Source organism: Bidens hawaiensis, unplaced genomic scaffold (assembly GCF_021521415.1).
Source record: "Bidens hawaiensis isolate Kalapana, Puna unplaced genomic scaffold, B.hawaiensis_p1.1 tig00007028_1, whole genome shotgun sequence".
Classification (NCBI taxonomy): Eukaryota; Viridiplantae; Streptophyta; class Magnoliopsida; order Asterales; family Asteraceae; genus Bidens; species Bidens hawaiensis.
In genome coordinates this window covers 354760-380072 of record NW_027491480.1, presented here as the reverse complement: position 1 = coordinate 380072, position 25313 = coordinate 354760, and the positions used below count along the sequence as shown (strand labels likewise).

Sequence of the window (25313 nt, the reverse complement as noted above, 5' to 3'; positions counted from 1 at the left end):
CAATGATCCATCACAAGGCTAAGGGTCATTTGTGTTGCATCCACTTTTGCACCCAAAACACAAAGATTATCGCACACTCAACACTTTGACGTCCATGCAATCGCAACACGCTACCCGTCATATTCTACTTTGTTCCCTAATTGTAAAAAAGGCATTTTTATGGGAACGCATCAAAACATGTCAAAACTAGAAATTTTTAGCGAACTAGCTAAGCTGAGTTAAGCCGAGCCAACCGAAGCCTAGCCAATATCAACTTGAGCTTGAGCTCATTGACAATAGGAGTTGCTTCGGCTTGTGATGTTCAATTCAAGCTGATATTTGAGCTCATATACAACTTGTGTATAGAGGAGCACAAATCGGATTTTCTTTTTACCCGGAACTGCGTAGGAACCGGTTCCGGGTATAGTCTTGTATTTGACCGGGTTTTGATCGAGTTTTCCAAGTTTTTAGGGTTTCCGGGTATTTCTGGTTCCGGTTCCGGTTCCCAGTACGGCTCAGGGGAGAAATCTAATACCAGGTCTTACCGCGGGGTCGGGTATGGGTAGGAACCGGTTCCGGGTCAGGTACTCTGTCAGGTCCGGAACCGGGTATTTTATGCGCCTCTACTTCTATACGACACGACTTGATCCGGGCCTGTGGCTTAATAAGTTGTTCATTTTTTCCAACTTTAGTTATTTAGTAAAATCTTATACAACTCTTAAAAATCAGATTAAAAACAAAATCAAATGGTAAGACTATTAATTTAGCAAGTTGTCAGTTTGGGCCGATCTAGTGGGCTTACGCTGATTATCAGACTAGCCCATTAACGTTTGGCCCACATTCCTCATTTCCTATAGTCCTTTTTTCCTGCTTTCACTCAAACCGATTCATATTTATACAATTATACATACGCTAGAACCCAATGTATTACACCAGTTGAATAAAAAATAATAAACATCGGCGGAACCGAGAGGGGTCCATTGACCCTCTGGCCGGCCAAGTTTGGTGTTTAATTAACAGGTGTACCGAATGAACACACATTTTTAATTCAAATCACAAAAAAAAGAAAAAAAAAACAAAAAAACAAAATCACAAAAAAAAAACAAAAAAACATGATTTTATTTATTTGTTGGACCTTATTTCTACACAAGATAATACAACATATTTAAATCCACTCACAAAAATCTCTTGTGTTGATCATCAAGATTCGTCGGATGATGATCATCGTGCAAAAATATGATTTCCGAATTTTCAGATTTATTTGTATTCTGTTGCTGACGTTGATCAAACAATTTCTTTAGTTGCTTTGCTTGTTCTTCTATCCTTATCCTTAAGTTCCCTTGGATCTGAAAACAAAAGTTAACTTTGAATTTTCGAGTGAAACATATTAATTTCATATTCAAATGAGCATAAACGAACGAACTTGAATTTACCTCTTGTTGCTCATGAAGTTGCCTCTGGATGGCAAGTTGCATTTGTAGAGCATCCTTAAATTGCATTCCACTTATTATCAAGTCAAAGATTCAGGTCAACTAACAAAAATTGCAACATGAAAAAAAAAAACTTCGTAAAAGTTTATTTATGACATAAAAAATAAACGTTACGTTATATTTTCAATCTGCGATATGGCATCCATGCCGCTTATCTTCTCAGAGTCTCCTACAAAAATCAAAAACCTGATCAAACACGCTTCAAATAATAAAAATTTAAAAGTTCTTCATACCCGTTGCAAATTCCGGTTTCGTTGATTGTTCTCCTGTTTTCAACTGAGAGTTCCTTTGAATCTGACATTAGAAGCAAAATTTGTTAACTGGTCAAACTTTGACTTTTTAGATCAAAAAAGGCTGACTTTTAAGTTTTAACTTCAAAATTAGCATATATTCTTCAGGTTTTTATAAAAAAATTTAAAATTATAATGAACTTATTCTAGTAGATTGGAAAGTAAGATTGACTTTAAAAATTAGAATCAATTAATAAACAATAATCTAATCATACCTCTAATTGTTCATGAAGTTGACTCTGAACAATTAGTTGCATTTGTAGTAGTGCATTACCACCTTGCATGTCACTGATAAAAAGTAAAAAGTTACTAATTGAAAAAAAAAAATTATGGGCTGCGGGTGGTTCGCAAAGCGGAAACATAAATAACTGAGAAAGTACTCTTGAGAGAAAATTTGATATGTTATTCAATACCGAAATAGCGAAATCATTACATCAAACTCACACTTATCGTGCAACTATAAGTTTGTCACATCGAGCCAAATTTTGAAACAGAAGTCTAAATAAAGGATTTACACATTTTTAAAAAAAAATATATAATAATAATAATAATAAAGAAAAAACAGTTGAGTTTGAAATTCAGCCTCAGGTATTGGAATTCGGGTCGGGCAGTTGAGACAAATAGGCAGTTTGCCACATGATCCTACCCGAGACATTTGGAATATTATTCAAATACCGAAATGGCAAAACCATTACATCAAACCCACTTTTATTATGTAACTATAAATTTGTCACGTCGCGGATTTATGCATTTTCACAAAAAAAAAAAAGGAAAAACAGGTGAGTTTGAAATTTAGGTGATGGAATTCGGATCGGGCAGTTGAGACAAATAGGCAGTTTGTCACATGATCCAACCCGAGACATTTGTGTCTTGTACCTATGGGTCCCGCAACTATGTAACTATGCCCAGAAGTACATAAAGACTTATAGAACAACAAACAAACATAGTTCTAAACCGTTAATAAAAGTTAACATAAAAGAACTAAAATGTGGAAAATTTATGATCAAAAAGTACAAAAAGAAGTAAGTTTTGGAAATAAAAACATACAAATTCAGTTAGAGATTGACAGGCTGACTGCTATGAGGAGGATATAATAACCACCACAATAGTTGTTCATATGCAATGTATTAAATTTGCTAACATCCTTTTTTTTTAATCATTTTGTCTTCCTTGGATTAAACGAACGAGTATTACAAGGAAGATTGTTTTAATCTACGGCCAACAACAAGAGTTCACGGTTGCCCATTTTGACATATTGTCCGCTTTGCCTATGATGATTATTCTATCCGGGAACTCACGTATTTGTCTTTGTTGCCTGTCCCAGTGGATAGTTCGGAGGTGTCACCAATGCTGATACTATTCTCACGGACTCACTTGAGCACATCTACACAACCAAGACAAAATTATTAAATTAAACACGTTGGTGATATCTGATGCACATCATTACACATGGCAATTAAAAGTTGAGTCGAGTGATGCAACTGACAAATACGAAGATGTGACCGAATCAAATGGGACGGTTTTGATGTAACCGAATCAACAATGTATGATGCATAGTATTCAAAAAGGTTTACACATGTTTGGTGCACAACAATTCACATGTTCAATTCACAGCATTTGAAAGAATCAATTCAAGGTTTCATGCATTCATCCATGATGGGTGAGTTCACTTGGAATATTGTTCCCTTAGAAAGTGACTAAAAGCACAAACTTGCAATTTACTCTTTCCACAAAAGCAAAATAAAAGTGATAGTCATTGCCCACTAGATTTGGTAAATTTTTATAAGTATTTGTATTCAACAACATGATCATTTTGGAATCTAATGTATTATCAAAACTTAATTTGTATTGCTCATTGAATGGCGTTTGAATCATATGTAACATTCGACCCCTTATAACTAACTACCAATATTGTCTGCTTTATCCACCAAGTAACATATTTGTTTTTTCCGATTCGAAACTGAAAAGAACAGAAAACACCAATATGAAAAAATGGAGAGGTTTATGTTTTTATAAAAACCGACCTTACGGTTTGGTTTTGGTTTTGAATGTAATGAAAACCAAAAAACCGAACCGAACTTTTAGATTTTCATCCTCTATTTTATATAGGTAGCTATGAGAATTTAGTGAATATGTAACTCAAATATTTTAGCTCGAATGTATAATAGATTAATATCAACTAATTATTGTTAAGAAAATGATTTACGCTCAATTTCATAATTTTGTAGGCCAAATTTTTTCTTTCAGCCCAAAAATTTAAAGCTTAAATGCCAAAACCGGAAAAAGGGAAACCAAATCAAGCCCAAACCTAAACTGAAAAACCAAAATTGAACGGTTTTTTAAAGTTTCAGAAACCGAAATTTTGGTTTATGCACAAAACTAAATCATGCACGCCCCTAGGTGCTTCCAACATAAATTGCCAAGCACATTTAGCATTAATGCATTTGTGTTATCAGAGCTTAGACATTCAAAATGTCTGTATTGCTCATATAAACGGATGTGAGATTTTCCTGAGGTATCACAGTTTACGCAAAACAGTTTCGTTTTCTTCAAAATCTATTCTAATATTTCTTGTAATGAAATGTATAATTCTTATTTATTTGTTGGATCTTATTTCTACACAAGAAACACTATACTACTATAGTGTCAAGTATAAACACACATTGTACATCCAAGTTTTTGAAGTCCATTCATGAAAAGTCTTGTCTTGATCATCTACAAACTTTCCTTTTCTTTGATCATATAACCGCGAAATCATGCATTTTCCCATAACTTTTAAACACAAATGGCCATTTAATCAGAAAGGTTGGAGCTTTTTTTAATAGACATTTGGTTTATCAATGGGGAAGGATACTTTCCGAATCATCTTCAAAATTCAAAATCTCGTCATCATCAAGATTCGTCGAATGGTGATCATCGTGCGAAAATGTGATTTCGGAATTCTCGGATTTATTTGCTTTTTGTTGATTATGTGATTCAAACATCTTCTTTAGTTGCTTTGCTTGTTCTTCTATCCTCAACTGTAAGTTCCTTTGAATCTGAAACCAAAAGTAAAGTCAACCAAGTCAAACTTTGACTTTTTGGGTCAAATAAGTCAGTTTTCAAGTTCAAACTTCAAAGTCAATCCAAAACTTACCTCTAATTGCTCATGAAGCTGCCTTTGGACTGCAAGTTGCATTTGTAGAGCATCCTTAAATTGCATACCACTGATAAAAAAAAAGTCAAACTAACTAAATTATAAGTCAACTGTCACAAAATTTCAAAATGCAAAAAAAAAAAAAAAGAAGAATTTCATATACGACCGAAAATGTAAACATTACGTTATATTTTCGATCTGTGATATGGTATCCATGTCGGTTCGCTTCTCACAATTTCCTGTAAACAACAAAAACCTGATCATAATACATTTTTTAAAAACACACACACTTTAAATTGTCATTTGTTAAAGAGTGTTTGTACTTTAATAATTATCTTGTACATTTTTTTGGGTCAAAAATAATAATAAAAAAAAAAATTTAACAATTGGATCAGTAAATGTAAATTCATACCTTTTGCAGATTCCGGTAAGTATTTTGCCATTCTGTATTTCTGCAACATCATTATACACATATATATAACTCATTTTCAAAATAATAAATCTGTAAAGATTCTTAAATACAAAAGCTATTTTTATTAACTAGAACCTGTAAATGACTTTTGACATGAAAGATTGTTAATCCTTCCGAGTCCATCAGTTTCAGTATCGCCTTTGGCGTCGCCTCTAGGAAAATAAAAAAGATTAATAACTTAAAAGAGCGTATAAAGGATAAAAAGGTAATTTTATAAAGACCGAACGTACTTTCAGCACCACCTAAGAAATTCACACACTCCACAAACCGGTCATGGAGATCTTGAGTCCATCGGATTCGTGTTTTACTTGGGACAACACTTCCATGATTTGTACAGTTGGCTAAAACTTGACCCGAAGCTTGTCTAGATTGACCAAAATGCCCTTTCTAACAAACAAAAACTTCAAGTTCAGGATTTTCATCATGACAATCAAGATTTTCATCGTGTCAAACGGTATGTGATAAAAAGGAAAAAAAAACAAAAACCCGTTGTTTGTCATGATGATAATCATGACTTTTTTTGACAAACAGTGGGTTCAAACTGTTTGTCATGATGAAAATCATGTCATCATGACAAACAGTACATGATAAAAAAACAGTAAAACCACTGTTTGTCAGGATTTTCATAAAGATCTGAAATATAAAGAAATAAAGACGAAAAACGAAAAAACTTACGACAAGATCCGGATTCCCATCACGACAAACAACTTGCGACGTTTGTCTCCAATCCGAAGCATCCGATTCATCAAGTAATTTCCTTTTTAGCTCTCTAATCTGATCTTTTTCATATTGATTACTAAACCCCATCTTGTATGATCCATCACAAGAACTAAAATGATTAAACACATCATTTTGTGAAAATCCTAAATATCGTTCAGTCGCTAAAAGCGCAGAAGCCGGTGATCCAATCTGTTCAATGATGGTTTTACTACAAGATGGAGTTTGTTGTGTGTAACTTGTCATATGTTGTTGATCTTGTTCTTGCTGGTTGACAACTTCTGAGGGCAAAATGGTAATTCCAACTTGCCATGGTTGATGTTTGTAAACCATTTCATGGTTACATTTACCGATCTTCAAAGTGTTCATTTCTTTATTCAAACACCAAAACACAGCTAGCAAATTAATAAGCCTTTTCCAGATATATCAAAACTTGCAAAAGTTTTAAGAGAAAAAAAAAACTAAAAAGCTGGAAAAGGGTATGCAAAATTAGGTTATGAACACAATGGAAGTTACTTTATATATATACATATATATATTATTCCTTGTGAGAATACAAATCAACATCCATTCATCTTTCGATGATTCCAATTCATTTAAATATTAAATAAATGGTTTTGAAAAAAACAATTTTTTTAGCTATGTTGTCTTAATAAACAAATAAAAAAAGTTATCTACATGATTTTATTTATTTTATTTGGTTCAAGTTATTCAAAAAGGAGACAAAAATAAGAAGCATGCGAAGGATTTGTAACCACAAAAAAAATCATTCAAAAAAATTAAAAATAAATAAATAAAAAATCATAACTTTGAAGTCTAAACGAACACAAATAAGGTTCGTTCATTAAGAAAATTAATGTGTTCACGAACACAAATAAAATCGGCAGGGCCTGGAGATTGAGATCGGTGTATGTCACACCACGACCAAAGGCGGCGGAACATGCCGAGGTGTAACGATTGTCCATAAGCACATGACACTAATTAAAGTGACAGTATTTAATAAACTCATTTCATTTCACAACATCGAAAATGTCACATAACAATTATCCATAAAATAACCATAAACAAGATATCACAAAATATGGCAAATTTGATATTGTTCACTTTTACTAAAATCCTAAGGTCTTTGATGTCGTTTTCTTCACAATCATAAATCAACCAAGATGTAAACCTGCAACATTTCATAAAATAAAGTTTGTCAACATAAAGGTTGGTGAGCAATTCATAAGTTTAATCATATTAGTATATAATAAAGATAGCCACAAAACTTGCATATGAAACGATAAATAAAAGTGGTAATTTGGATAAATAGATATCGCTAAACACATTAACGACACGTGAATTCCGCGCCGCGCCGTGATTCATAAAGTCACTCCCAAGTGAATTCCGCGCCGCGCCGTGATTCCCATCGAACTTTGACTAACCGAATACGGCTACGCTTGGTTCTCTTCTCGTTGCGATCCATGATCTCAACGGGTCGTTCAACCAAGACCATCGACTCATCGACATGTACTTCATCGAGAGGTATATGGAGATTACCCTCGGCTAAGCACTTTTTAAGATTTGAAACATTAAATGTCGGATGAACACCGGTAAGTTCTTCCGGTAGTTCGAGTCGATAAGCTACTTTTCCAACACGCTCAAGGATTTTAAAAGGACCAACAAAACGAGAAGCTGGTTTACCCTTCTTTCCGAAATGGGCTACCCCCTTCCAAGGAGATACTTTTAGAAGGACAAGATCGCCAACATTAAATTCGATCGGTTTTCGCCGTTTGTCGGCGTAACTATTTAGACGACTTCTAGCGGCTAGGAGGTTCTTACGGATTCGATGAATAACGTCGGTGGCTTCTTGAACCATTTTGGGTCCCGTGATTTGAGCTTCACCGACTTCGTTCCAACTAATCGGAGAATGACATTTACGACCGTAAAGAGCTTCGAAAGGAGCCATCTCAATGCTCGAATGGTAGCTATTGTTATAAGAAAACTCAATGAACGGAATGTGAGAATCCCAATTCCCACCGAAATCAAGAACACATGCTCGTAGCATATCCTCGAGAGTTTGTATTGTACGTTCGGATTGACCGTCCGTTTAAGGATAATAAGCGGTGCTAAAATCGAGACGTGTTCCCAAAACTTCTTGAAGTGAACGCCAAAAATGAGAGGTATAACGAGCATCACGGTCAGAGATAATAGTCAATGGTAAACCGTGTCGGCACACGATTTCTCGAACATAGATTTAAGCAAGCTACTCGACAGAATACTTCTCGCGGATCGGAATGAAATGAGCAGATTTGGTCAAACGATCGATGATCACCCAAATGCTATCGTTGCCCTTTTGGGTGTTGGGTAATTTAGTGATAAAGTCCATAGCAATGTCTTCCCATTTCCAAACGGGAATCGGTGGTTGCTCGAGTAGACCAAAAGGTCTTTGATGTTCGGCTTTAACTTTTGAGCAAGTAAGACATTTAGATATGAATAACGCTACGTCATTTTTCTTACCCGGCCACCAAAAGGCCGCACAGCACGAAGATCGAAATACATCTTATCCGCACCGGGATGAACGGAATACCGCGAATTGTGAGCTTCGTCGAGTATACAAGTACGAACGTCATCGCGATTTGGAACCCACAAACGATTGAGAAAGTACAAAAGACCATCGGGTTTGGTTTCGAGTTGAAGTTCGGCTCCACATGACATTTCGTCGTACATGTTACCTTCTTCAACGGAGGTACGTTGAGCTTGGAAGATTCGAATTTGAAGATCGGTTTGAACGACAACGCTTAGAAGCAGAACGGATTTAACATTAACCTTTCGACTTAGGACGTCGGCGACAACATTCGCTTTACCGGGATGGTAACGAATTTCGCAATCGTAATCACTAAGTAATTCGGCCCATCGTCGTTGTCTCATATTGAGATCTTTTTGGTCAAAAATGTGTTGAAGGCTTTTATGATCGGTAAAAACCACACATTTCGTACCATAAAGGTAATGTCTCCAGATTTTGAGAGCGAAAACAATGGCACCAAGTTCGAGATCATGAGTCGTGTAGTTCTTCTCATTGACCTTAAGTTGCCTTGATGCGTAAGCGATGACTTGACCTCGTTGCATGAGGACACAACCAAGACCTTGATGAGAGGCATCGCAAAATACCACGAAATCGTCGTTTCCATCGGGAAGGGTTAAAATGGGAGCATTGCAAAGCATGTCCTTGAGAGTACAAAAGGCTTTTTCTTGCTTCGAACCCCAATCAAATGGTTTTCCTTTATGAGCGAGGGAGGTAAGAGGCAAAGAGATCTTGGAAAAGTTTCGAATGAAACGTTGATAATATCCGGCTAAACCGAGGAAGGATCAAATTTCCGTGGGAGTCGTTGGAGTTTTCCAATCCTTAATGGCCTCAATTTTAGCGGGATCAACATGAATACCTTTGTTGTTTATGATATGTCCCAAAAATTGAACTTGCTCGAGCCAAAATTCGCATTTGGAGAACTTGGCATAAAGTCGTTCGTTTCTAAGAAGTTCAAGAATGGAACGCAAATGATGCTCATGTTCGGCTTTGGATTTGGAAAAGACGAGAATGTCATCAATAAAGACAATAACGAATTTATCGAGGAATGGTTTGCAAATGCGGTTCATGAGGTCTATAAACACCGCGGGTGCATTTGTTAACCTGGAGGGCATAACCAAAAATTCGAAATGTCCATATCGAGTACGGAAAGCGGTTTTTGGAATGTCTTCTTCGCGAACACGCAATTGATGATAACATGATCGAAGATCGATTTTGGAGAAGCAAGTTGCGCCTTGAAGTTGGTCGAATAGGTCGTCGATTCGTGGCAAGGGATAACGATTTTTTATGGTGAGTTTGTTAAGTTCCCTATAATCGATGCACATACGAAACGAACCATCCTTCTTTTTCACGAAGAGAACAGGAGCGCCCCAAGGAGAAGAGCTAGGACGAATGAAACCTTTATTGGAAAGTTCTTCGAGTTGGTTCGATAATTCTTGAGCCTTGGCCACGGGCATCGCGCCGGGCACAAGATCGATTCGAAATTCAATCGGACGAACGGGTGGAAGACCGGTGACATCGTCGGGAAAGACATCGAGGAAATCATGAACAATAGAAATATCTTGGATTTTCCTTTCCTTTTTGTCTTTTGTCGCCAAGAGAGCCAGAAGCGGAGCATACTTTTGGCGTAAGTATTTTTGCGATTGAGAGCACGACATGAGATTAAGCCTTCTCGAAGTAGCTTTTCCGAAGACCTTAAGGATTTTACCGTTGACAAGCGGAATGCGAATGAATTTATCGAAGCAAACAACTTCGGCACGGTGCAAAGATAACCAATCCATGCCTACTATGACATCGAAACTTCCCATTTGCATCGGGATGAGATCGATGGAGAATTTATGGTTAGCAAGAACGAGAGTACAATCGCGGACGACGTAATTTATGGTGATGGAGTTCCCATTGGCGACTTCAACAGAAAACGACCGGGAAAGCTTGGTTCGAGACACGATAATTTTCGACTCAAATTTCAAAGAAATGAAACTTCTATCGGCACCCGTATCAAATAAAATGGAAGCCAAATGTTGGTTCACTAAAAACATACCGTTCACAACATCGTTTGCCGCTTGAGCTTGATTAACATTCATCATGAAAGCTTGTCCTTGATTGCGTTGGTTGACTTGAGGTGCTTGCGGTGGTGGAGGAGGTGGTGCTTGTATGGCTTGGATGGGTTGGATGAGTGGTGCATTGTGTTGGGAAAGTTGAGGTTGGTAGGTTTGAACTTGGTAAGCTTGAGTTTGGTAGTAAGGTGCGGTCATGGTTTGGTTAGTAAGGATGAGGCCAGGACAATTGTTGCGGAAATGGTTAGGGTCACCGCAATTGTAGCAAGCTCGGGGTTTTTGAGGTTGGTTTGGTGGGTAGGGTGCATATCGGTGTTGAGTATTTTGGGGAAAAGTTCTTGGTTGGTTTGGTTGGTTAGGTTGGGTTCGTTGTGCGGATCGGAATGTGGTGTTGAGATGACCAAGTCGGTTAAAAATGGTACAATGGCGACAAGGCATGTTTGGTGGGTGATGGAGCTGGCAAATGTTGCATAGTGGGGCGGTACCGGTATAGGGTTTTCGGGTTTGAGGTGGAATTTGGGTTTGTTGTTGAGGTTGGGGTTGGGTAACGACATAGTTTCAGTAATTGGTTTTGGGTTTCTTCTTGTTGTTGTTATTGCTGTGACGGGAAGAGTTGGAGTAGTTAAAGGCTTGTGGTGCGGGTTCAACCTTGACTTGTGGTGCGGGCTCGGGTTTGGCCTTTTTCGTTTGGTTTCTTAAGGGTTAGGGTACCCGCTTTCACATGATTCTCCGATAGCGCACCGGCTAGAGTAATGACATCCTCAAGATTCACGGGTTTGCTACTCATGACTGAGTCCCGGATTTGCATAGGTAACCCCCAATGTATTTGTCAAGCTCACGCTCAGCCGGGTTACCAAATGAGGGACGAGAATGCTCAACTCGTGGAAACGGAGTGAGTAAGCGGCGTTATCACCACTATCTTTCTTGAGGTTCCAAAATTCCTCCTTAAGCTTTTGAAGTTCGTGTTTGGGACAAAACTTCTTCATCATGAGTGCCTTGATGTCGGACCATGGAAGAGCCATAGCCGTTTCCGACCCTTGGAGATGCATGACACTACCCCACCATGTTAGAGCGGTTTTTCTAAACATGCTTGAAGCGAAATTTGTCTTTTTCGCTTCGGGGCACTCGCTATATCTAAACACATTCTCCATCGAGTCGAACCATTGCAATAAGGTAGTCGCACAATTCGTACCCCAGAATTCGGTTGAGTTGGCACTAGTAAATTGCTTATATGGGAAGGATACGGGTTTGGGTTCAACGGGTGCAACAACGGGTGGAGGAGGTTGGGTAGCTTGGATTTGAGTTACAAGTTCGGGAATCACAGCGGCCATTTGCTTGATGATAAAATCAGCCATACGTCGGTTGGTGCTCTTGCGCGGTCTTAGTGGAGGCATGCTAAAAGATTATAAAGAAATGGAATAAGTTTTAGGTAAAAAGAAATGGATATGATAGTGTATAAAATAAGAATAAGGTGAAGTTAAATTTTCTTTTTGATTGTGAATCCTAAAGTTAGTGAGGAGTAGATGTTAGTGTTAGATAAAATATAAATCTTTGTATATAAACAACAAACCGAAAACAATCGTAAATGATTTTGAGATTTTGAGAGGTTAAAAGTTAAAAATTTGAGATTTTGAGGTTTATAGAGTCGAAAAAATCGTACATGAACCACCATGATTTGATATTCCAACTCAAAAAAAAAATTTATAAAACACAACGTTGGAGTCTAAACATGTGCACGAATCACCGCAACTTTTTGTTGTTTTCGACTTAAATAACGATAATAACACCATACATCGGGATACAACGTCATGTCAAAGCACTAGTCCACGAATCACTGTAGTTCTATTGTTTTGACACCGAAAAATTAGGATGGCGACCGGAACGCTCGCATTCGACTACTTAAAGTATTGATATGTATAACATGGTTTGTGGCCTAGAAAACGAACACTATAATCCCACCATTCCAGGTAAGTAAATCACCTTCGATTCTTGGAATCTTTTTGTCAAATGGTCATTTTATAATGTCTCGCTTCCAATGAGGGCTACGAACCCGATATAAATGCAACCTTTAAGGGATTATAAACAACGGGATCCAAGTTAATATTGTAATCCATAAAACACAATGAAAATCTACTTTTTGCGTTTTAAGGTAAGGATACCTTGGAAATACTATGAAAGTGTGTGTATGTGAACATTTGTGATATTGGTGAATTTTAAACAAGTTTATAAATAATATGCGATATGAACAATCAAAATAGAGTAAACACGTATGAGCACACGTATAGGACCCTAAGCCTAATAATTCTAGGTCGTTACGTCTAACCACCTATCCTATTGTCAGGGCTCTGATACCAATCTGTCACATCCCGACCAAAGGCGGCGGAACATGCCGAGGTGTAACGATTGTTCATAAGCACATGACACTAATTAAAGTGACAGTATTTAATAAACTCATTTCATTTCAAAACATCGAAAATGTCATATAACAATTATCCAAAAAATAACCATAAACAAGATATCACAAAATATGACAAATTTGATTTTGTTCATTTTTACTAATTTCCTAAGGTCTTTGATGTCGTTTTCTTCACAATCATAAATCAACCAAGATGCAACATTTCATAAAATAAAGTTTGTCAACACAAAGGTTGGTGAGCAATTCATAAGTTTAATCATATTAGTATATAATAAAGATAGCCACAAAACTTGCATACGAAACGATAAATAAAAGTGGTAATTTGGATAAATAGATATCGCTAAACACATTAGCGACACCTAGCTATAAGGGGATGCCAAATAGTCTAGGATTTTATAGTTATCGTTAATTGCATTACGTTAACGACACCTTGCTATAAGGGGATGCCAAATAGTCTATGATTTTATAGTTCCACCAACCAAAAGCGATAAACACATAGGCATATAAGCATAGAACACCAAATCGAGTAATTATTTAGGTAAAGTATACAACTACGTTTGTGGTTTAAGATTCAAATATAAAGCATTTTGTTGAATAAGTATGAAATGTCACCCCCAAAATAAAAGATGGAAAATGGGGTATGAAGTACTCACCTTCAAGTAGTAAACTTGAAAGATGATAATTTGGAGATTTGTCGGAACGACGAGTTTAACGCACAATGCCTAAAAAGAAAAGAAGACTTGAATTTAGAAAGGTTGTCTTGAAGGTCTTTAAACAAAATAAATGTTGAGAAATGTAAATAATTAAAGTTCAAGGTTTAAAATGTGACTATTTAAGAATTTATAATAATAACCCTTTAAATATGTAAGTTTGCTCGAAACCGGGTTAAAGTATCTAACCTTAATATTTACTCAACCTATGTTAAGTAATAAGGTGGGTAAAATGCAAGAATGCAAATCCCTTTGGAATAAAGATACTAAAACGGGTTTTTTTTATCGAGTATTCGGGTTGTCGGTTCGGGTCTTGATAATTGGTCAAACCCAAAGTCAACTTTTCAAAATATTGAATGTTATGAGATAACTCAATAAAATTTAATAAGACTTAACCAAGTATGTAGTTCCATTGTTTTAGAACTAACAACGCACGTTAAGCGAGTGTTCGGTTTTGTCGGTCCAAACTTTGTTATGAGATCAAGTTGGATCCAACATTTCCAAGTACTTAATAAAATATTTAAAAATCAATTTGTAACTATTTTTAAATAAATATACAAGTCTTGATGGCTAAAAAAAAACACACTTGTGTGTCTTAAGCGAGTAAGAATCGGTTTGGTTTCCACATGTCCAAACACTAAAGAACTTGTATAATAATGTACAAATAAAAAAAATACTTTAAGTTTTACAACCAAAAGTTAACAATAAAGTCTTTAAACAAAAGTTCGGTTTTCGGTTCGAATCGTGTTTCGGGTTAAGACCGAGGTAAGATTCTACAAACCCATAACCATAGAATTTGTAAAAATGATTTTAGAAACTTAGATCTAACAATAAGTATGTTTAAACAATTATTTAACAAAACTAGTAACAAAGTTCGGTTTACGGTTTAGAGCTATTTACGGTTAAACCGAAGCATAGACTCTTAAAAACCCATAACCATGGAACTTGTACACATGACCAACAAACTAAAATAAGCAAGATTAATATGGATGAACAAGTTATATAGATGTATATATATCAAGGACACGAAGTCCTCCATGAAGCCTTGCCTTATGAGGTCCGAAACCTCACCGGCCGGAATCGGAGAAGCAACTACAAAAGGTAAACAAGGGGTGTATATTATATATATGTTGCACAACCATAAACAAGTATTAATAAGGCTACATAAACTAATTAAGATGAAAGACTAAAAACCTTCAAAAACACTTAAGAAGATAACCTTGAATCTTTGATGTTTGAGAGAGTTTTTTTTTTGGAGTTGTAGCAAGAGAAAATGAAGAGGAAAGGTAGTGTATATATAGGGTAATGTTGGTGGTCAAATATGGGTGTGAGACATAAGAGTTTTCATGCAAAATGGATCAAGACAAAAACACAAAACAACAAAAAAAAATAATAAAATAAATAAATAAAAATAAAAATAAAGGTAGGATGTTTTCAAGACCCAACAAGTGTGAAACAATATTGTAACATAAATCCATCATTTTGATTATAACATAAGCTTCGGTTTACAAATCGGGTCGGTTTACATAATAAACAAATACAAAAACGAATACAAACAAGACCCGAAATTGACGAATGTCACAGTGTATTCATCAAAAGAACACGAACACTTAATCTAACAAATATTTATGTTCATGTTCGTTTATTTAAAAACGGGCATTTGTGTTCGTTTATGTTCGTTTTTTTTCTAAGTCTAAACGAACATAACTGAACAAAAATAAACGAACATATATGAGCAAATGCAAATGAACATAAACAAACATAAACTAACTTAAATGAACACAAATTAACAAATATAAAGACTTTAAGCAGGTGACTTATCCAAATAATATTTAATTATTTTCTATTAACACATAAACAAACATAAATAAACAGACATTAACGAACATAAATAAACAGACATAAATGAAAATAAATAAACGAACATGCATAAACGAACGTTCATGAACATAAATGAACGAACGGAACATGTGTTCATGTTCGTTCGTTTAATTAAACGAACACAGATTTTTTGTTCATATTCGTTCGTTTATTAAATAAATAAACATAAACGAATTTCCCACCGAACGGTTCACAAACAGTTCACCGAACGTTCGATTCATTTACAAGCCTGGATGTTTAAGAGCTTTTGAAGATATAACTGGGCTACCAACCCCAGGACTCTTAATAAAAGTTGAAACATATTCAAACTTGATGTAGATGCATGACTGCATAATATGATTTTATATAATTTTAATTACGAGATAATAATAGAATATAAAAAAGGCATCTGATTTATAAAAATAATGGGTAAATATTGGCATATGTTCACATTTTCCATTTTATTCCAAAGCACATATTCAATAAAGTAAATACGAATAATCAAATCTTTAAGCGTGCTAGGTTGAATTGAATCTAGTATATGTACTTCTAGTAATAGATGAATACAAAAGTACCGTGTCACCATCAAGTGGAGTGGAGTGAAGTGAATAAGAGAACCACAATTTTTTTAGAGTAACTATAACAACCGAAAGCGGTTGGGCAATGATACCCAACATTTTGATGTTATTAACATGATCTCGACGTGAAGGACTTGGATGACTCTACAAATTCACCTTAACCAACGTGTCTACCCAGAAGGGACAAGAAAATGAGTGGGAAGTTCGTCATCAAATTGACGGTGAAAAATCAGACTATCTATATATTGGTATTGAAGACCGAAAATTAAGTGAAAAAATGATGAAAGATATGAAGAAGCGGGATGAGGATGCAGTAATGCTATAAGGCCCCATAAACGGGTTCCTCACAACGGGTGGGTTTCCACATAAGACAATTCTCAAAGTGGGAATTTCATTTAAACATATGCAATGAAAACATACAAAGTGATAAACACATCTAAACGTAACACATTGTTTTAAACATAACATAACTAACCGTAAAATGCTAAATGTACTTGCAATCAACTTTATGTGCATACTAAAAGTTTGCTACGCTGCGTGAGTTCAAGTTTTACAAGTTGAAACGAACAAATTTACGATAATTATATCGTATCATACTAGGTTATAGCATGACAATCCAACGTAGTCATGACCATAACTGACATTTGTTCGTTTTGGTATATATAGTTTGGTTTCATCAGTTAATTTGGTTATAAGTAGGTTAATTAGGTTTTCTGTACAACCTTAGTTTCAAGTGTGCTCACATTATAGCTACTATTGTTGCACAAATAAATATATAGTTCGTGTTCAAACTCATAAAATTTAATCAATCCGATAAGATTATCACCATAACATTTATATCAAATGAGATTTAGAAGATTTTACACTAAAATTTAAAGTTGATGTGTCATTTCCATAGTTTGAAAGGACAAAGAGTCATAAAGTCATTCCAAAACTTAACAATCACATAAGATTTATTATTAGTATTGAATCAGTTATGTTTCGATTATTCTCATGGTTTTTCAAGAAAAGAACATCATACATGCTAATATTGCCGGTTCACCAAAGTTAAAACCATCTATTTTTTGTTTATATTATCTTATCTTCTTGTGTTTTCAAACAATAGTACTTTGTCTTTAAGCTTAATCAAATAATTACCATTCCTTTAGAAAAGTTAAACTCTCTGTTAAATATTCAAAAAATAATATATATAACACAAGTATACATTTGGTTTTTGGGTAACACGCTGTTTTGTATATTGCATGTTAAACGACAATATAAATCATTGACGAGCCACTAGCCATCCAATCACACTAGGAGCATGCATTCTACCAGATGTGAACTTAAAAAGCCTCGCCAAGGCAATGCTAACTATAAAGTATGGACATGTAAACAAATAAATGTTGAATGAACTGTTCACAGACGGGTAGTTCATATCCTTTTTAATAAACCAACTAACAAGGAACAAATTCATATATTAATTTAATTAAATGAACACACATAAAATACGTGTCATTTCGTTCATGTACATCCGTAAACATTTCTCTGTGTTTGTATATATACGCTTGCTTATGTATGTGCATTTGCACTTGTTTGTTTATTTTTGTTTATTTATTTTCATTTGGTTATATATCTTCATTTACGTATATACTTATTAGTAATAATAATTAGCTCATCATTTACATACTCGTTCGTTTATGCATCAAATAATAGAAACTTTGATTTGGATGTTGTGTACCAATTAATTAAATTATCTTTGGGTTTTGTTTGACATTATTAAATTGGTGTTTCTATTGTTAATTTGTTATCTTATTTAAACTGTGTTTAGTAATTGTGGTATGGTTATTTACTTATTTGTGTAAATTAGGTAATGAAATAATATATTAATGATTAGTTTACAGTTGTTGGCTGTATCATTGAGAGGTTGCCGAAAGAGGAATAAGCCTCATTTGGATTTAGCGAATCTGACCTCTAGGGTTTTGAATGGATGGATAACTTGTCTATTAGAATATTCATTTTAAACTTTATTATACGAAAGGTGTTGCTAAACGTTCCTTCATACGATTTTTAGTTTTTTTACTAAATTTACATCCCTTGAATTTATCAAATCAATTACTATTTTCAGTTAACATTATTTATGTTAGTCATTCCAATATTTTTTTCACTTGATATTCTCCACTAAATATATTAAATAAAAAGCTTTTTTGTTGTTATTAATTTATTATTATTATCATTGTAAATATTACTATTATATTTTCTATTTTTAATACCAATATTAATATCTATGTACGTAGTTTTATAAATAAAATAAAACATTGAAATAGATAATAATAAATATTATTATTATGATTAAGGACAATAAAAAAAATATTGAGAAGCAAAAAGAAATAAAAATAAAAGTATAACTTTATAGAAATAAAAAAATAAAACTTTTAAAGGGATACCATAAAATTTAAAAATGCTAGAAGGTAGTGATATGTCAAATAAGATTATTGAAGAAATTCAAAGTTTAAGGGAGTGGGTACATTTAGCCAAACCCTAAATATATTTTAAATTTTGTTGCACCAGATTAATAAGACTTGTTTCCCCTTGAAATTGTTTACCTTGACCTAATACTTAAATTCACATTAAAAGGTCTTAAATTATGGGTTATTTGGACGGGTAGATCCTCCAATGTGTACAATGTATGCTCAAAACATCCATGTCTTGTTTTGATCGACTAACAATCATGAAGGATTGGCTAGGAGAGTTACAAAGCAAAATCAGAGATTAAAGTTTGTGTTTGTTGTAGTTGAATCAACTTTTCAATTTGTTCTATTGTCAAATGACTGGGGATAGCAAAAAAATCCTGAGCTCAACAAGTATACCCGAAATATATGGGATGCGAAACTTGACGGGTACTTGGCTGGGTATGGGATTAGTTTTTAAAGAATTTTGTGGGTATGAGACAGACATGAGATTGGTGATGACCGACTCAATTTCCCATAACCACATACTCATTTATCCGAATTATATACCTGAAAATTTTGAATTATATTTTCTCTTAGCTCTTGTATAGTAATGCTTCATTTTAGTAGTTTTAGTATGTGAAAAATTAAACTTTCTTATTGGTTATGTGCTTATTGATATTATTGAGAGTTAAAGTTTGTGTTTGTTGTGAAGTATATACATATAATAATGTAAAATCATAATATATCGTATTTTAATTTGTAATAGTTGATATATAAATTGAAAAGTATACAATAGTTATAATGGTAAAAAAAACGTAAACCTGATACTCTTGGGTGTTTTGGTCAAAAATCAGTCTAAGGATCACGTAACCAAATTCGTATGTGAGGCTTGGTGCTTGTATGAACAAAGTAATTAAAGTAACGATTATAGGTAATGAAACACAAAGATTTATACGAAGAAAAGCCTTTGGTAACTAGTATCCAGCCGGCACAAAAACCTCGGGTAGTGAAAACTATCACTACAAATTATATTGAGCTTAAAAAGATTACAAATGGTGGAACAATAGCCGATCGTGATTACAGGGTGTTTATTCTAAGAGTTCTAAGTGTACTTGAGTGTTTTGTGTTGTCATTGATCAGCCAAGGTTCAGTATATAAATACAAAGATCATAACGTAAACTTACTAACTAACTCCTATAATTCCGGCCATGTTTGTTTACTTCTTCAACTTGACCATTCAAGAGCTTGGACGAGAGGGGAACACCAGGTAAAATACTTCGTCCGCAAGAATAGCAATTTCCAGTAAGCACGTGTTTTATCTGCAAATAATATATTAGAATATAACATAAATTGACTGTTGAAGATCCTTGAACCACTAAGGATCCTTAGTCCTGCTAACAGTTGCCAATGATACTTGAATTTCGAGGATCAAAGATCCTGGTACCAACATTGGGTATGCTCAATACCCAAACTAGTAATTATCGAAAACTACCTGACGGGTATTGGACTGTGTTTATGATATGATTTACAACTGGGTTAGGGACTACGATTACTAATACTTGACCCGTTGTCATCCTTACAAATGACCATTGAAGCGATCATTTGTGCAATCTTGTACTGCATATATATATGTTAAGTCCCCACCGCTAATCCTAGTTTGTTTTTAAAGAAAAATGATACTATGTGCCATTCATTTGAGAGTGACTTCATCACTTTCGATCAGTGCAAAATTTGAAGGTTCAATGCATAATTGAAGGGAAGAAGTCGATATTAGAAGTTTGAAAGAGTATTTTATTAAGGTTCCAAATATAAAAAATCACAATTACCCTTGGCACAAATGTTTGACTAAGTGCTCACAATTACTCCACATATCATCCGTTCTTAACTGAATGTGTCCCTCTATATGGGTGTGTTCTTTTCAGAACCAGTATTATGTTTATAACTATGAAAACAAACAATTGTCTTATGTGTTACACCTAAAAGTAAAATATACAAGAATATTATATGATTCGTAATTGTCAAAACATTCATATATAGAGAGAGCGCGAGAGACATATTGAGAAAGAGGATAAGAAGGAGAGGTAAAGAAGTTGAGAATTGTTCATCATCTAGATGACGACATCTTAGTGGCATGGAAGGAAATGATTTCAACACCAAGAGATAGACGCTTCCCCCCCACACACACACACACATATATATATATATATATATATATATATATATATATATATATATATATATAATTGTTTTAAAGGACAATTTGTACACCATATTTTGTTAGCAGCCAGGCTAAGAGTCATGTGCTACATGAATAATTAATGAAAAAATAATATTTAATAGTTAAGCGGAATATAAAAAACAATAAATTTATCGTACATTGTTAGAAAAATGCCCTACGGTAACATTTGAAACAACTTAAGTATTTATTTATTTTTGTCATCCAAATAAGTATTTAATATTTATCAATTAACAAATAAATGGTTTTGCTATTTAAAAGACTTCACATTTGAGTTGAAGTATATAAAAGACTTCACATTTGCACTTATGTTTGAAGGCGGTGCATAAAATGAAAACTTATTTGAGTTGAGAAAAATCTGTGAAAACTCTATTTAACATAGTGTTTTTTTTTACATATGTCATATATGTTGTTACCTTTAATTAAAAACATCGACAAATTAAAAAAAATTGTTTTGTTATTTTTTTACATTTTTTATTAACTTATATATATATATATTCAGGAGAGAGAAAAAACTACATTTACCTTTATATTTTTTATTAACTTTAGTTATGTATCACAAAATTCAAACTTTAATTAAAAACATGTGATTAAGAATAATTTTTTAGAGTTTCTACAACTCACGCGAGTTGTTATTTAATCCTAACATGTTGTTTGAATACTTAACTTATAATTGTTTATTACAAATTATAACTATTTTTAGGTATAGTTTAAAAATCATAATTAGCCTGCATACAAAGGTAATATTAAATAGAAGTCAAAGCATTCGTTTTAAATAATTTTGTTACATGTTTTAAACCAACCATACTAATTGGGTCCTATGCAGCAAAGCACCTTGGTGGCCTGGTGGGGCATATTGTTTGATAATTACAAGATATTTATGTTCTCGTCTTAAAAATATAATAAGAATATAATAACTTTAAATATATTTCATACATTAATGTTTTTAGTTTTTTAAATATTAATGTGTACATGATTTTTTATATATAAATAGAATCTTGTAAGTATCAAAAGAAAACATTTGTTTATATAGTTCTTGGCCAATGGTGTTTTGAAAGGGCAAATGTTGAGATAGGTCAAATAAAATAACATAATGAAAATGTCTTTTAAACAACTAGCAAGTAATTCATCGATCTTGACCTGGCTCGTTTTTAATTCTGTTTAGAAACGCAGATAAAATAAACACGTTGCAACTACAACAAAAAAAGAGGTTTTAATCAACGTAAAAATAGCCGTGATAATACTAAAACAGTAAGAGTAATAATATTAATATTTATTATAATAATAACTAACAGTAGTAACATTATTTGAAATAACCAATAATCATAAAAAAAAGTGTAAAGGTGAATGATAATTGTAATTAAAAATTCTAACGCTATATTATATACTTTTGAATCAAACTTAGTTTTGAATTTTTATATTTTGGCCACCTTATTCATTAACTTCAAAACTTTTTTTCTTTTATACTTCTGACAACAAACATTCAACTTTTGTCACAAGCTATTAAACTTACTTTTATCGTTTATAATTTGGCCGCCAACTTCACCAATAGTGAGAAGCATTCATACTTAAACATAAAAAAAAAACCTGGCTAAAGGCCACCACCAGCTGGACCAACCTAGCATACGGAGCCCTTAAGCGGTTCCAAGTTATCTCCAGTTTCGATAATAGGTATTAGGTAGGAATACTATATATGAACATAAAAATAATTAAATAAAATCGATCGAGTACAACTCTGTAAAAGTGAAACTACTAACAATCTGAAATCGAGCTTTTATATATGGGGTACGAGGGGCCCAAACCAAACCAATTTGTATGAAATAATTACTGGATTGTGGGCTTAATTGGCTATACACTTTTATAACCGATACCAAGAAGATGGGCCTTGGGGCCCCGGTAATAACATGTTGGGTTTAACACCTTTAAGTGTTAACTTACCGATTCAACTTGAAATGAGAACTGTGTAGGCATGCAGAGCAGTCCAAGCTAGAGATGCACAAAACGTGTATTTTTAGGAAATGGAATCAGAAAGAAACCAATTCCTGGTATGGTCAACAAAAGTCAAAACCGTATCGGGTAGGAACCGTTTCCGGGTATAGTTGGGTATTTGACCGAGTTTTTCGGGTTACGGGTAGGGTCGGGTTTTGACCGGGTAAGGGTGGAACCGGTCCGGCAGGTTTGGGGTCTGGTCGTGTCCAGTTCCGGGATACAGGTCTAGGAAGAAACTCAATACCAGATCGTACCCGTCGGTCGTGTACAGGTAGGAACCAGTTCCGGATCGGGTACATCAGATCAAGTCCGAAACCGGGTATTCATTAATTACTTAAACGAGCATGGGCCTAAAAACAAATACATATAAATAAATGGGCCGAGTCCCGTTTCACTTATTGAACTCAATTAGTCTCGCAAGTATGTTATTTTGTAGTATTTACTTAGGGGCTGTTTGGCAATTGTTGTATCATTAAGTGCTAAACCAATAAGAGGTCTGAATGATTAAGAGACTCTGAGTCAGTAAGAGCTGATCAGTAAGTGTTGTTTGGTTAGACATCTGAATGACTATATTACCCTATGCACTATTTTGTGAATGAAATATATCTGTTTAGTTAGGGCTCTTATTAACGGTACTGAATGACCAAACTATCATTACAACCAACCAAAATGCATCTTGAAACAAACATTCATTATAACCAACCAAAATACCTTCATTATAACCAACGAAAATACATCTTAAAACAAACTTTTATTATAACCAACCAATGTTAATTACATAAAACTTGAATTAGATAAAACAAACTCATATGTTAATTATCATTTGAAAACCTCCAAGACATAATCGTACACTAAATTTAAGTGTAACGAAAACATTAATAGATACATATACAAAAGCCTTTGAGTAGATTTTTATAAAATATTCTTCTTGATCCGATCCAAGACTTCATACCCGAGTTGCACAACGACGTAGCCTTGTCTACACATAATTATACGGTATAAGTGTTTGTGTAATGTTGTACAACATAAAAATTTAATCAAAAGTCTATAAATTTTCGACATCATTAGTTCAACTCATCAAACAACATTTATCTTTATTTCCCAAAATCGACTATTCATATATCCTACCGTTTAGTAAACCTTATCATCAAGATGTCATTCTATAAGTTTGTACAAAGCATTCGTTTCAATATTCCCATACATGTTCTAATAGGCCCGTTCGTAAAACCTTACACACGTAGTAAATGCCATTTTATAATTAGCACCATATTAGAGTGCTACTCACAGCACTTAACATCACCATATTTTAGCACTAATTATAGTATATCACAGCATTGTTTGCAGCACTTAACAAAAAGATACTCAACAATTTCAGCACCATTCTTACAGCTTATTACAACACCAACAAATCAGCAAATCTCAGCCCTATTTACAGCAATCTATAGTTCGAGATTACTAAAATTTTAGCACCAATTAACAACATATTTCAGCACTATTTAAAACAATTCACATACGCCCTGCTTGCGGTGCGCGCATATAATGTATATATGTGTGAACCCTCGGGTGGGCAAAAGTAAAATTGCACTAATTTTGACGTTATTTTACTAATCTCGTGAAAATAACGTTAAAAGTGGCGGAAGGTTAATCAGGCATCATGTGGTGGCGTTGATAGCCGAAAGACAAGGGCACATGCACCGATCAGCCGGTGTCCCGATGATTGAGTGCTATGTGCCTTATGTCCAAGGCTTGATGCAAAACTACTATCGAGCCGGGGGTCTCACCGGAAGCAGCCTCTCTATCCCTATGGGATAGAGGTAAGGCTGTCTACATCTTACCCTCCTCAGACCCTACCATAGCATTGCTATTGGTGGGATATACTGAGTACGATGATGATGATGATGATGATTTAAAACAATTCACAGCACAGTTAACAACATATTACAGCAACAAGTTACACCAAAAGTCAGAAACAATTAGCAGCAAAATTGAGCACCATATTCTTATAATTTCATATCAAATCCCCCTTTTTTATCCCAAGTAACTAGCATAGTTATTTAAGTCAACGATTTCATTGAATTAAATCTCATCTATCAACGAATCTCCTACTCCATCAAAGAAGAAAATCAATATGCTTTCATGTGCAAAGGAACTTGTTGCCAAATACACTCACGTATGTATACACACACACATGGATACACCATATAATAATTATTAGAATGATGAATTGAGAATGTAATTGACCACATACAATGGCATAGACTGAACATTGATTTTTCAAACCCCCCCCCCCCTCAACTTCTTTTAACTCCAGAATTATCAAAATAAAAGCAAGAATCAACCAATCTTAACATCAATTAGCCATTCGAACCATAAACCCTAGTTTTTAAGCCT

The 25313-nt window shown here is 34.3% G+C and overlaps 1 protein-coding gene across 1 annotated transcript; it reads right to left on the bottom strand.

Moving 5' to 3' along the window:
* Window positions 1-1154: 1154 nt before the first annotated feature.
* LOC143634188 (protein PHR1-LIKE 1-like) lies at window positions 1155-6453 on the bottom strand. Its single transcript, XM_077102344.1, has 7 exons — window positions 6043-6453; window positions 5598-5754; window positions 5443-5519; window positions 5308-5347; window positions 1584-1638; window positions 1413-1482; window positions 1155-1325 (listed from the first exon to the last, which is right to left on the bottom strand). The coding sequence occupies exons 1-7, from the start codon at window positions 6451-6453 to the stop codon at window positions 1155-1157; spliced, it is 981 nt and encodes a 326-aa protein (XP_076958459.1).
* Window positions 6454-25313: the final 18860 nt, after the last annotated feature.